The sequence below is a fragment of the Oncorhynchus keta genome, chromosome 28, assembly GCF_023373465.1.
Source record: "Oncorhynchus keta strain PuntledgeMale-10-30-2019 chromosome 28, Oket_V2, whole genome shotgun sequence".
Taxonomy (NCBI): domain Eukaryota; kingdom Metazoa; phylum Chordata; class Actinopteri; order Salmoniformes; family Salmonidae; genus Oncorhynchus; species Oncorhynchus keta.
The window spans coordinates 4766854-4782627 of NC_068448.1; the positions used below are offsets into that span (position 1 = coordinate 4766854).

General features: G+C 34.9%; 1 protein-coding gene across 3 annotated transcripts in view; it reads left to right on the forward strand.

Moving 5' to 3' along the window:
* The first annotated feature begins 1236 nt into the window (after positions 1-1236).
* LOC127913109 (regulator of G-protein signaling 17-like) overlaps positions 1237-15774 on the forward strand; it is a 116744-nt gene continuing 102206 nt past the window's right edge. For 2 of the 3 annotated variants that reach the window (XM_052484499.1, XM_052484500.1), the window contains exon 1: positions 1237-1397. In XM_052484499.1, the coding sequence (XP_052340459.1) occupies positions 1341-1397 (57 nt within the window). In that variant the 5' untranslated portion in view covers positions 1237-1340. The remainder of the gene's footprint in view (positions 1398-15774) is intronic. The other variant, XM_052484501.1, reaches the window with a different exon arrangement.

The window sequence follows — 15774 nt, forward strand, 5'->3', positions numbered from 1 at the left end:
CTTTGAGTTCTGTATGGATTTATCAAAAGATGCCCATGTAAGGGAGTGGTAATTGGGTTGCGTCAGGAATGAGGAAGAAAACGGTTCGCTGACGCTTCCTATTTCAGAGAGTTTTTCTGACACCGTGTGGCAAACGGCAGAACTCACGATATATAAAAAAAAAAACATAACAGAAGAATAAAGGAAGTGTATTTTCGTTTTGAATAGGATATGACCTCTATTCGAATATCCGGAAACTGTTGAACATCATTCAGTGCGCCAATTGACAATACATAAAAGAATAGTCAATTTGTCCATAGGCCTCGTGTTTAGACTACACAGTCTGGAAATGGGCAAGATATTTTTTTTTATTTTACTTTATTTAACTAGGCAAGTCAGTTAAGAACAAATTCTTATTTTCATTTAAAAAAAAACAACAACAAAAATGACTCGTTCTATTTAAATGTTATTGCTATGCAATTGTTCTGCAACAAACGAGACCATATAGATTCTAGGCATAAAAAGATAGGCCCTAGAGACGCTTTGAGACTCCAGGGGGTCCGTGTCTTCATTTGGGCTATTGTTGGTGTCTGGCGCCGCTTGCTGGACAGAACCACGGCAGAAACACATGGCAGATATGAACCATAACGTTGCCGTAGACAGCTCGGCATGTAACGTTTATCCGCAGGGATTCGCTGGAACTAGACTACCACGATAGTTCGTCTGGAATAAGTATGTGAGGTGACTTGTTGTCAAAAGTGTGTGAGTGTGAAACGACAGTTTCTTTGAATTAATTAGTGGCATTTTTATTTAATTTTTTATCAATGTGGTTGATTGGGCTTATTGGGAATAAATAATCAGATCATAGCAGGTCATTAAAAAAACATCACTGTTGTAGTCTAGGCTATGTGGGGCTTTCTTGGGTTTACCTTATGTAAAGAACAAATAATGACTCTAATGATGATGATGATTATTATTATTATTATTATTATGTCATTAAAATGTTGTTGTTGTTGCAATTTCAGTTTATTTACTTGATGATGATGAATATGGGGAGGAAAACGAGGATGATTATCTTGATGAGTATCTACTTAAACAATATGTTAGTTTGAGCTAATTAATTATGAGTTATTACGGCACATAAAATAGTTTTAGTTAGTTTTATAAGAAATGCCAGCTATTGGTGAGGAAGTCACTCTCCTTGGTAAACAGCCTGTGTTGAACCGTCCGTCTCCACGCATGCGCAGTGCCACTCCGTCCGCCTCGGTAAGGGTGTAGATCCTAGCTCGCGCTGGAACACGGGAACAGCGAATAGATACAGTATTCTTACATATAAAAAAGAAAAACATAAAAAGAAACGGATGTGCCTCCGAAAACGAAACGGATACCGTCCTCCTGACAATTTTAATGCAAAAATTGTAAGTATTATTTAATAATAGTCATGTCTTAGTAAAAGGGTTTTAGTTTGCCAGTCAATGGTGGGTTTTTCCGGCTTATCCCGTTTTGAAAAAAGGTCCGTGATTCCTACGCTACTGCTGAAGAGAACGGGTTGTCTTGAAGAAACAAACCCCTCTAATGTTTTCCCCAAAACCTGTAAAACAACATTTTAGTATTTGGATCATGTTTTTGACAACGCTCCAATGTCATTATGCTGAGAATACAGCTTTCATGAAAACAAGAGTAACGATATGTCTTTCGATACAATAACCACTGTGTTTCTCATTCCAAACTGACTGAGGAAGAGAGGTTAGGAAGGGAACTACTGCTTCTGCCGCTTAATTTTGTCGCTTTTTTTACACTGCTTAATTTCTATTAGTGGAATGTCTGCTTTGCTCTGGGTCCCTCGATTAGTAGGCAACAATATGGAGATGTCAATCTGTTCCATTTTGGTCGGATTCCCCTCACTCTCTCTCTCTCTCTCTCTCTCTCTCTCTCTCTCTCTCTCTTCATCTCTCTCTCTTCATCTCTCTCTCTCATCTCTCTCTCTCTTCATCTCTCTCTCTCTCTCTCTCTCTCTGTCTCTCTCTCTCTCTCTCTCTCTCTCTCTCTCTCTCTCTCTCTCTCTCTCTCTCTCTCTCTCTCATCTCTCTCTCTTCATCTCTCTCTCTCTCTCTCTCTCTCTCTCTCTGTCTCTCTCTGTCTCTCTCTCTCTCTCACCTCTCTCTCTCTCTCTCTCTCTCTCTCTCTCTGTCTCTCTCTGTCTCTCTCTCTCTCTCTCTCTCTCTCTCTCTCTCTCTGTCTCTGTCTCTCTCTCTCTCTCTCTCTTCACCTCTCTCTCTCTCTCTGTCTCTCTCTCTCTCTCTCTCTCTCTCTCTCTCTCTCTCTCTCTCTCTCTCTCTCTCTCTCTCTCTCTCTCTCTCTCTCTCTCTCTCTCTCTCTCTCTCTCTCTCTCTCTCTCTGACTCTCTCTCTCTGCACTAATGATATGATGTATTTGTCATCATTATGACTAGCGTAAACATGTTCACTGTTAGCCTGCTAACTGTGATATTGAAAGCAGATTCATTTGATCGGCCAAGTTAGATGTTTCCTCTGCGCAATCAGTACAGGAGCGGAAGACCGAATGCGACCGGCAGGCTATGTTGCAAACGGTCTTGTCAGATGTCTCTTTTTTGTTGCTCGTTGCATGACATCCGCCAGTTATCCTTCATGCAATAGAAGGCTATGAGAGGGTTTGGTGATTTTTCTCATCTCATATCGTGATGCTGTACTCAGCCTAGCCACACAAGTCATTATATAGGCTACAGATCTTTGCAAGTATGGGTTACGGTTAACGAATTATGTGCGTTTTGAACGAATACTCGTTTTAATGTTTGACATGTAGTCTAGCTATAGTGGGAGGAAGGCAACAGCCTACATGTTGGCTATTTTCTCTCGTCGGATCATCTAGGAAGTGCAAAAATAAAATATATATATTTTTAAATGATGTTCTTTTGGAAGTATGTATTGTCAGAGATTCTATTGATGCCTCGATATCATATATATGTGTTACAGTTAACACTAGACATCATCATCATCATTAACCTATCTTTAATATTGATCGTTTTAGTGTGTGAAAGCGCGTTCGTGTAGTAAAAAGCGCGTTCCCGATTCACGCGCGACACGTGAGAGTGAATGAATTTCGCGCGTCACCAAAATAGGCGCGTGAAACCGAGCGCTTTAAAAAAAAAAAAACACACACACAAAAAACAACCGTGTTCGCGCGAGCCAAACTCCTTAACTCTCGATTCCGGATATGAGGGGAGGTAGGAGGCAAAACTTCAGGTTGGGAACACAGCTGAGACCAAACCAAATATTGCAATGGAAAACATATTTAGTTTTTTTTTTCTGTTATCTGACGTGTCATGGAGATGACTCTCTTGTAGGTTAGAGACATGAGCAACGTGGAGAGGTGCTGAAGACAGGCTATTCACCCTGTTGAAACATATCAACATGTAGGGAAACTGAGGAGCCCAAACAGACAATAAAGTGAGGAGACATTAAAGTGAGTTTAAGTTCAATAGGTTTTTCAGTACATTCTATCTTAAACCATCCCTTTAAATATGGTGTACCTTTAATTAGAATTTTGTCAACAGACACACTAGAATACATGGAGAGAACGGGTTCAGAATATAGGGATCAATTAAAAAGAGCCATCTATGCATTTTCTTCTCAGTTTCAGCACCAAATAGTAGATTTAAAAATACTCTGATTTTGTACATTATTTAGGCACATTTTAGGGTTAGCAAGGTATGTGTGAATCATTAAAAAAAACAGGTTTGGAGAGCCTGTACGCACTAAATATATTGATGAATAAAAAAATACAGTGATTTGATTCATCCTGAGTTGCCATATTCAGTTGTTCAATCTATGAAATATTGGAAGGTGAGAAGTGTACAATAGGGGTTGAACAGTAGTCCTATAAATCTACCAATCCGCATGAATCATGGGACTGTAATAGGGGTTGAACAGTAGTCCTATAAATCTACCAATCCTCATGAATCATGGGACTGTAATAGGGGTTGAACAGTAGTCCTATAAATCTACCAATCCTCATGAATCATGGGACTGTAATAGGGGTTGAACAGTAGTTCTATAAATCTACCAATCCTCATGAATCATGGGACTGTAATAGGGGTTGAACAGTAGTTCTATAAATCTACCAATCCTCATGAATCATGGGACTGTAATAGGGGTTGAACAGTAGTCCTATAAATCTACCAATCCTCATGAATCATGGGACTGTAATAGGGGTTGAACAGTAGTCCTATAAATCTACCAATCCTCATGAATCATGGGACTGTAATAGGGGTTGAACAGTAGTTCTATAAATCTACCAATCCTCATGAATCATGGGACTGTAATAGGGGTTGAACAGTAGTCCTATAAATCTACCAATCCTCATGAATCATGGGACTGTAATAGGGTTGAACAGTAGTCCTATAAATCTACCAATCCTCATGAATCATGGGACTGTAATAGGGGTTGAACAGTAGTCCTATAAATCTACCAATCCTCATGAATCATGGGACTGTAATAGGGGTTGAACAGTAGTTCTATAAATCTACCAATCCTCATGAATCATGGGACTGTAATAGGGGTTGAACAGTAGTCCTATAAATCTACCAATCCTCATGAATCATGGGACTGTAATAGGGGTTGAACAGTAGTTCTATAAATCTACCAATCCTCATGAATCATGGGACTGTAATAGGGGTTGAACAGTAGTCCTATAAATCTACCAATCCTCATGAATCATGGGACTGTAATAGGGGTTGAACAGTAGTTCTATAAATCTACCAATCCTCATGAATCATGGGACTGTAATAGGGGTTGAACAGTAGTCCTATAAATCTACCAATCCTCATGAATCATGGGACTGTAATAGGGGTTGAACAGTAGTTCTATAAATCTACCAATCCTCATGAATCATGGGACTGTAATAGGGGTTGAACAGTAGTCCTATAAATCTACCAATCCTCATGAATCATGGGACTGTAATAGGGGTTGAACAGTAGTTCTATAAATCTACCAATCCTCATGAATCATGGGACTGTAATAGGGGTTGAACAGTAGTCCTATAAATCTACCAATCCTCATGAATCATGGGACTGTAATAGGGGTTGAACAGTAGTCCTATAAATCTACCAATCCTCATGAATCATGGGACTGTAATAGGGGTTGAACAGTAGTCCTATAAATCTACCAATCCTCATGAATCATGGGACTGTAATAGGGGTTGAACAGTAGTCCTATAAATCTACCAATCCTCATGAATCATGGGACTGTAATAGGGGTTGAACAGTAGTCCTATAAATCTACCAATCCTCATGAATCATGGGACTGTAATAGGGGTTGAACAGTAGTCCTATAAATCTACCAATCCTCATGAATCATGGGACTGTAATAGGGGTTGAACAGTAGTCCTATAAATCTACCAATCCTCATGAATCATGGGACTGTAATAGGGTTGAACAGTAGTTCTATAAATCTACCAATCCTCATGAATCATGGGACTGTAATAGGGGTTGAACAGTAGTCCTATAAATCTACCAATCCTCATGAATCATGGGACTGTAATAGGGGTTGAACAGTAGTCCTATAAATCTACCAATCCTCATGAATCATGGGACTGTAATAGGGGTTGAACAGTAGTCCTATAAATCTACCAATCCTCATGAATCATGGGACTGTAATAGGGGTTGAACAGTAGTCCTATAAATCTACCAATCCTCATGAATCATGGGACTGTAATAGAACAGTAGTCCTATAAATCTACCAATCCTCATGAATCATGGGACTGTAATAGGGGTTGAACAGTAGTCCTATAAATCTACCAATCCTCATGAATCATGGGACTGTAATAGGGGTTGAACAGTAGTCCTATAAATCTACCAATCCTCATGAATCATGGGACTGTAATAGGGGTTGAACAGTAGTTCTATAAATCTACCAATCCTCATGAATCATGGGACTGTAATAGGGGTTGAACAGTAGTCCTATAAATCTACCAATCCTCATGAATCATGGGACTGTAATAGGGGTTGAACAGTAGTCCTATAAATCTACCAATCCTCATGAATCATGGGACTGTAATAGGGGTTGAACAGTAGTCCTATAAATCTACCAATCCTCATGAATCATGGGACTGTAATAGGGGTTGAACAGTAGTTCTATAAATCTACCAATCCTCATGAATCATGGGACTGTAATAGGGGTTGAATCATGGGACTGTAGTAGTAGTCCTATAAATCTACCAATCCTCATGAATCATGGGACTGTAATAGGGGTTGAACAGTAGTTCTATAAATCTACCAATCCTCATGAATCATGGGACTGTAATAGGGGTTGAACAGTAGTCCTATAAATCTACCAATCCTCATGAATCATGGGACTGTAATAGGGGTTGAACAGTAGTTCTATAAATCTACCAATCCTCATGAATCATGGGACTGTAATAGGGTTGAACAGTAGTCCTATAAATCTACCAATCCTCATGAATCATGGGACTGTAATAGGGTTGAACAGTAGTTCTATAAATCTACCAATCCTCATGAATCATGGGACTGTAATAGGGGTTGAACAGTAGTTCTATAAATCTACCAATCCTCATGAATCATGGGACTGTAATAGGGGTTGAACAGTAGTTCTATAAATCTACCAATCCTCATGAATCATGGGACTGTAATAGGGAACAGTAGTATAAATCTACCAATCCTCATGAATCATGGGACTGTAATAGGGGTTGAACAGTAGTCCTATAAATCTACCAATCCTCATGAATCATGGGACTGTAATAGGGGTTGAACAGTAGTCCTATAAATCTACCAATCCTCATGAATCATGGGACTGTAATAGGGGTTGAACAGTAGTCCTATAAATCTACCAATCCTCATGAATCATGGGACTGTAATAGGGGTTGAACAGTAGTTCTATAAATCTACCAATCCTCATGAATCATGGGACTGTAATAGGGGTTGAACAGTAGTCTATAAATCTACCAATCCTCATGAATCATGGGACTGTAATAGGGGTTGAACAGTAGTCCTATAAATCTACCAATCCTCATGAATCATGGGACTGTAATAGGGGTTGAACAGTAGTCCTATAAATCTACCAATCCTCATGAATCATGGGACTGTAATAGGGGTTGAACAGTAGTCCTATAAATCTACCAATCCTCATGAATCATGGGACTGTAATAGGGGTTGAACAGTAGTCCTATAAATCTACCAATCCTCATGAATCATGGGACTGTAATAGGGGTTGAACAGTAGTCCTATAAATCTACCAATCCTCATGAATCATGGGACTGTAATAGGGGTTGAACAGTAGTTCTATAAATCTACCAATCCTCATGAATCATGGGACTGTAATAGGGGTTGAACAGTAGTCCTATAAATCTACCAATCCTCATGAATCATGGGACTGTAATAGGGGTTGAACAGTAGTCCTATAAATCTACCAATCCTCATGAATCATGGGACTGTAATAGGGGTTGAACAGTAGTTCTATAAATCTACCAATCCTCATGAATCAATGGGACTGAATATGGGACTAATAGGGGTTGAACAGTAGTCCTATAAATCTACCAATCCTCATGAATCATGGGACTGTAATAGTAACAGTAGTTCTATAAATCTACCAATCCTCATGAATCATGGGACTGTAATAGAACAGTAGTTCTATAAATCTACCAATCCTCATGAATCATGGGACTGTAATAGGGGTTGAACAGTAGTATAAATCTACCAATCCTCATAAATGGGACTGTACAGTAGTGACTTATAAATCTACCAATGACAGTCATGAATCATGGGACTGTAATAGGGGTTGAACAGTAGTCCTATAAATCTACCAATCCTCATGAATCATGGGACTGTAATAGGGGTTGAACAGTAGTTCTATAAATCTACCAATCCTCATGAATCATGGGACTGTAATAGGGGTTGAACAGTAGTCTATAAATCTACCAATCCTCATGAATCATGGGACTGTAATAGGGGTTGAACAGTAGTTCTATAAATCTACCAATCCTCATGAATCATGGGACTGTAATAGGGGTTGAACAGTAGTTCTATAAATCTACCAATCCTCATGAATCATGGGACTGTAATAGGGGTTGAACAGTAGTTCTATAAATCTACCAATCCTCATGAATCATGGGACTGTAATAGGGTTGAACAGTAGTCCTATAAATCTACCAATCCTCATGAATCATGGGACTGTAATAGGGGTTGAACAGTAGTCCTATAAATCTACCAATCCTCATGAATCATGGGACTGTAATAGGGGTTGAACAGTAGTTCTATAAATCTACCAATCCTCATGAATCATGGGACTGTAATAGGGGTTGAACAGTAGTCCTATAAATCTACCAATCCTCATGAATCATGGGACTGTAATAGGGGTTGAACAGTAGTTCTATAAATCTACCAATCCTCATGAATCATGGGACTGTAATAGGGGTTGAACAGTAGTCCTATAAATCTACCAATCCTCATGAATCATGGGACTGTAATGAATCATAAATCTACCAATCCTCATGAATCATGGGACTGTAATAGGGGTTGAACAGTAGTCCTATAAATCTACCAATCCTCATGAATCATGGGACTGTAATAGGGGTTGAACAGTAGTTCTATAAATCTACCAATCCTCATGAATCATGGGACTGTAATAGGGGTTGAACAGTAGTCCTATAAATCTACCAATCCTCATGAATCATGGGACTGTAATAGGGGTTGAACAGTAGTCCTATAAATCTACCAATCCTCATGAATCATGGGACTGTAATAGGGGTTGAACAGTAGTCCTATAAATCTACCAATCCTCATGAATCATGGGACTGTAATAGGGGTTGAACAGTAGTTCTATAAATCTACCAAGCCAGGCTCCAGGTTTAAACTGCTACATATGATCTGTGTTCCATAATGATTCCTATAGGATACATGTCCTAAATTATTGCACAACATTAGCCTAATATAATAATATAAATATAATAAGCCCTCAAGAACAACTACAATGACGTGACAGAGGAAAGAAATGTCAACAGAATGGAGTGATGCAAGATGGCTACATATAGGCTACAAACTGAAGGAAAGTAACACAGTTATAAATGTAAGAAAACTAAAGTGACAGTTATAAATGTGAGGAAACTAACACTAATGTGACAGTTATACATGTAAGGAAACACTAATGTGACAGTTATAAATGTAAGGAAACTAACACTAAAGTGACAGTTATAAATGTAAGGAAACTAACACTAAAGTGACAGTTATAAATGTAAAGAAACACTAAAGTGACAGTTATAAATGTGAGGAAACTAAAGTGACAGTTATGAATGTGAGGAAACGAAAGTGATAGTTATGAACGTGAGGAAACTAACACTAAAGTGACAGTTATAAATGTAAGGAAAGTAAATTGACAGTTATGAATGTGAGGAAACTAAAGTGACAGTTATGAATGTGAGGAAACTAACACTAATGTGACAGTTATAAATGTAAGGAAACACTAAAGTGACAGTTATAAATGTAATGAAACTAAAGTGACAGTTATAAATGTGAGGAAAAACTAAAGTGACAGTTATAAATGTAAGGAAACTCTAAAGTGACAGTTATAAATGTGAGGAAAAACTAAAGTGACAGTTATAAATGTAAGGAAACTCTAAAGTGACAGTTATAAATGTGAGGAAACTAACACTAAAGTGACAGTTATAAATATAAGGAAACTCTAAAGTGACAGTTATAAATGTAAGGAAACTAAAGTGACAGTTATGAATGTGAGGAAACTAACACTAAAGTGACAGTTATAAATATAAGGAAACTCTAAAGTGACAGTTATAAATGTAAGGAAACTAAAGTGACAGTTATGAATGTGAGGAAACTAACTCTAAAGTGACAGTTATAAATGTAATGAAACTAAAGTGACAGTTATAAATGTAAGGAAACTAAAGTGACAGTTATGAATGTGAGGAAACTAACACTAAAGTGACAGTTATAAATGTAATGAAACTAAAGTGACAGTTATGAATGTGAGGAAACTAACACTAAAGTGACAGTTATAAATATAAGGAAACTCTAAAGTGACAGTTATAAATGTAAGGAAACTAACACTAAAGTGACAGTTATAAATGTAAGGAAACACTAAAGTGACAGTTATAAATGTGAGGAAACTAACACTAAAGTGACAGTTATAAATGTAAGGAAACTAACACTAAAGTGACAGTTATAAATGTAAGGAAACACTAAAGTGACAGTTATAAATGTAAGGAAACACTAAAGTGACAGTTATAAATGTAAGGAAACTAACACTAAAGTGACAGTTATAAATGTGAGGAAACTAACACTAATGTGACAGTTATAAATGTAAGGAAACACTAAAGTGACAGTTATAAATGTAAGGAAACACTAAAGTGACAGTTATAAATGTGAGGAAACTAAAGTGACAGTTATAAATGTGAGGAAACTAACACTAATGTGACAGTTATAAATGTAAGGAAACTAACACTAATGTGACAGTTATAAATGTGAGGAAACTAACACTAAAGTGACAGTTATAAATGTAAGGAAACTAACACTAAAGTGACAGTTATAAATGTAAGGAAACTAACACTAAAGTGACAGTTATAAATGTGAGGAGACTAACACTAAAGTGACAGTTATAAATGTAAGGAAACTAAAGTGACAGTTATGAATGTGAGGAAACTAACACTAAAGTGACAGTTATACATATAAGGAAACTCTAAAGTGACAGTTATAAATGTAAGGAAACTAAAGTGACAGTTATAAATGTGAGGAAACTAAAGTGACAGTTATGAATGTGAGGAAACTAACACTAAAGTGACAGTTATGAATAGAAGGAAACTCTAAAGTGACAGTTATAAATGTAAGGAAACTAACACTAAAGTGACAGTTATAAATGTGAGGAAACTAACACTAAAGTGACAGTTATAAATGTAAGGAAACTAACACTAATGTGACAGTTATAAATGTAAGGAAACACTAAAGTGACAGTTATAAATGTGAGGAAACTAACACTAATGTGACAGTTATAAATGTAAGGAAACACTAAAGTGACAGTTATAAATGTAAGGAAACACTAAAGTGACAGTTATAAATGTGAGGAAACTAAAGTGACAGTTATAAATGTGAGGAAACTAACACTAATGTGACAGTTATAAATGTAAGGAAACTAACACTAATGTGACAGTTATAAATGTGAGGAAACTAACACTAAAGTGACAGTTATAAATGTAAGGAAACTAACACTAAAGTGACAGTTATAAATGTAAGGAAACTAACACTAAAGTGACAGTTATAAATGTGAGGAAACTAACACTAAAGTGACAGTTATAAATGTGAGGAAACTAAAGTGACAGTTATAAATGTGATTAAACTAACACTAAAGTGACAGTTATAAATGTAAGGAAACTAACACTAAAGTGACAGTTATAAATGTGAGGAAACTAACACTAAAGTGACAGTTATAAATGTAAGGAAACTAACACTAAAGTGACAGTTATAAATGTAAAGAAACTAACACTAAAGTGACAGTTATAAATGTGAGGAAACTAACACTAAAGTGACAGTTATAAATGTAAGGAAACTAACACTAAAGTGACAGTTATAAATGTAAAGAAACTAACACTAAAGTGACAGTTATAAATGTGAGGAAACTAACAGTAAAGTGACAGTTATAAATGTGAGGAAACTAAAGTGACAGTTATGAATGTAAGGAAACACTAAAGTGACAGTTATAAATGTAAAGAAACACTAAAGTGACAGTTATAAATGTGAGGAAACTAAAGTGACAGTTATAAATGTAAAGAAACACTAAAGTGACAGTTATAAATGTAAGGAAACACTAAAGTGACAGTTATAAATGTAAGGAAACTAACACTAAAGTGACAGTTATAAATGTGAGGAAACTAACACTAAAGTGACAGTTATAAATGTAAGGAAACACAGTAAAATGTAAGTAAAGACAGTTATAAATTATAAATGAAACTAACACTAAAGTGACAGTTATAAATGTAAGGAAACACTGAAGTGACAGTTATAAATATAAGGAAACACTAAAGTGACAGTTATAAATGTGAGGAAACTAACACTAATGTGACAATTATAAATGTAAGGAAACTAAAAGTGACAGTTATAAATGTAAGGAAACACTAAAGTGACAGTTATAAATGTAAGGAAACACTAAAGTGACAGTTATAAATGTAAGGAAACTAACACTAAAGTGACAGTTATAAATGTAAGGAAACACTAAAGTGACAGTTATAAATGTGAGGAAACTAACACTAATGTGACAGTTATAAATGTAAGGAAACACTAAAGTGACAGTTATAAATGTAAGGAAACACTAAAGTGACAGTTATAAATGTGAGGAAACTAACACTAATGTGACAATTATAAATGTAAGGAAACACTAAAGTGACAGTTATAAATGTAAGGAAACACTAAAGTGACAGTTATAAATGTAAGGAAACTAACACTAAAGTGACAGTTATAAATGTAAGGAAACACTAAAGTGACAGTTATAAATGTAAGGAAACTAACACTAATGTGACAGTTATAAATGTGAAAACTAACACTAAAGTGACAGTTATAAATGTAAAACTAACACTAAAGTGACAGTTATAAATGTAAAGAAACTAACACTAAAGTGACAGTTATAAATGTGAGGAAACTAACAGTAAAGTGACAGTTATAAATGTGAGGAAACTAAAGTGACAGTTATGAATGTAAGGAAACACTAAAGTGACAGTTATAAATGTAAAGAAACACTAAAGTGACAGTTATAAATGTGAGGAAACTAACACTAAAGTGACAGTTATGAATAGAAGGAAACTCTAAAGTGACAGTTATAAATGTAAGGAAACTAACACTAAAGTGACAGTTATGAATGTGAGGAAACTAACACTAAAGTGACAGTTATGAATAGAAGGAAACTCTAAAGTGACAGTTATAAATGTAAGGAAACTAACACTAAAGTGACAGTTATAAATGTGAGGAAACTAACACTAAAGTGACAGTTATAAATGTAAGGAAACTAACACTAAAGTGACAGTTATAAATGTAAGGAAACACTAAAGTGACAGTTATAAATGTGAGGAAACTAACACTAAAGTGACAGTTATAAATGTAAGGAAACACTAAAGTGACAGTTATAAATATAAGGAAACACTAAAGTGACGATTATAAATGTAAGGAAACACTAAAGTGACAGTTATAAATATAAGGAAACTCTAAAGTGACAGTTATAAATGTAAGGAAACTAACACTAAAGTGACAGTTATAAATGTGAGGAAACTAACACTAAAGTGACAGTTATAAATGTAAGGAAACTAACACTAAAGTGACAGTTATAAATGTAAGAAAACACTAAAGTGACAGTTATAAATGTGAGGAAACTAACACTAAAGTGACAGTTATAAATGTAAGGAAACTAACACTAAAGTGACAGTTATAAATGTAAAGAAACTAACACTAAAGTGACAGTTATAAATGTGAGGAAACTAACAGTAAAGTGACAGTTATAAATGTGAGGAAACTAAAGTGACAGTTATGAATGTAAGGAAACACTAAAGTGACAGTTATAAATGTAAAGAAACACTAAAGTGACAGTTATAAATGTGAGGAAACTAAAGTGACAGTTATAAATGTAAAGAAACACTAAAGTGACAGTTATAAATGTAAGGAAACACTAAAATATGACAGTTATAAATGTAAGGAAACTAACACTAAAGTGACAGTTATAAATGTGAGGAAACTAACACTAAAGTGACAGTTATAAATGTAAGGAAACACTAAAGTGACAGTAAATGTGAGAAACTAACACTAATGTGACAGTTATAAATGTAAGAAACACTAAAGTGACAGTTATAAATGTAAGGAAACACTAAAGTGACAGTTATAAATGTGAGGAAACTAAAGTGACAGTTATAAATGTGAGGAAACTAACACTAATGTGACAGTTATAAATGTAAGGAAACACTAAAGTGACAGTTATAAATGTGAGGAAACTAACACTAAAGTGACAGTTATAAATGTAAGGAAACACTAAAGTGACAGTTATAAATGTAAGGAAACTAACACTAAAGTGACAGTTATAAATGTGAGGAAACTAACACTAAAGTGACAGTTATAAATATAAGGAAACTCTAAAGTGACAGTTATAAATGTAAGGAAACTAACACTAAAGTGACAGTTATAAATGTGAGGAAACTAACACTAAAGTGACAGTTATAAATGTAAGGAAACTAACACTAAAGTGACAGTTATAAATGTAAACACTAAAGTGACAGTTATAAATGTGAGGAAACTAACACTAAAGTGACAGTTATAAATGTGAGGAAACACTAAAGTGACAGTTATAAATGTAAGGAAACTAAAATGTGACTAAAGTTATAAATGTAGGAAACTAACACTAAAGTGACAGTTATAAATGTAAGGAAACTAACACTAAAGTGACAGTTATAAATGTAAGGAAACTAACACTAAAGTGACAGTTATAAATGTAAGGAAACTAACACTAAAGTGACAGTTATAAATGTAAGAAACTAACACTAAAGTGACAGTTATAAATGTAAGGAAACTAACACTAAAGTGACAGTTATAAATGTAAAGAAACTAACAGTAAAGTGACAGTTATAAATGTAGGAAACACTAAAGTGACAGTTATAAATGTAAATAAAGTGAAGTTATAAATGTAAACTAACACTAAAGTGACAGTTATAAATGTGAGGAAACTAAAGTGACAGTTATAAATGTAAGAAACACTAAAGTGACAGTTATAAATGTAAGGAAACACTAAAGTGACAGTTATAAATGTAAGGAAACTAACACTAAAGTGACAGTTATAAATGTGAGGAAACTAACACTAAAGTGACAGTTATAAATGTAAGGAAACACTAAAGTGACAGTTATAAATGTGAGGAAACTAACACTAAAGTGACAGTTATAAATGTAAGGAAACACTAAACTGACAGTTATAAATGTAAGAAACACTAAAGTGACAGTTATAAATGTGAAACTAAACTAAAGTGACAGTTATAAATGTGAGGAAACTAACACTAAAGTGACAGTTATAAATGTAAGGAAACACTAAAGTGACAGTTATAAATGTGAGGAAACTAACACTAAAGTGACAGTTATAAATGTGAGGAAACTAACACTAAAGTGACAGTTATAAATGTAAGGAAACTAACACTAAAGTGACATTTATAAATGTGAGGAAACTAACACTAAAGTGACAGTTATAAATGTGAGGAAACTAACACTAAAGTGACAGTTATAAATGTGAGGAAACTAACACTAAAGTGACAGTTATAAATGTGAGGAAACTAACACTAAAGTGACAGTTATAAATGTGAGGAAACTAAAGTGACAGTTATAAATGTAAGGAAACACTAAAGTGACAGTTATAAATGTGAGGAAACTAAAGTGACAGTTATAAATGTAAAGAAACACTAAAGTGACAGTTATAAATGTAAGGAAACACTAAAGTGCCAGTTATAAATGTAAGGAAACTAACACTAAAGTGACAGTTATAAATGTGAGGAAACTAACACTAAAGTGACAGTTATAAATGTAAGGAAACACTAAAGTGACAGTTATGAATGTGAGGAAACTAACACTAATGTGACAGTTATAAATGTAAGGAAACACTAAAGTGACAGTTATAAATGTAAGGAAACACTAAAGTGACAGTTATAAATGTGAGGAAACTAAAGTGACAGTTATAAATGTGAGGAAACTAACACTAATGTGACAGTTATAAATGTAAGGAAACACTAAAGTGACAGTTATAA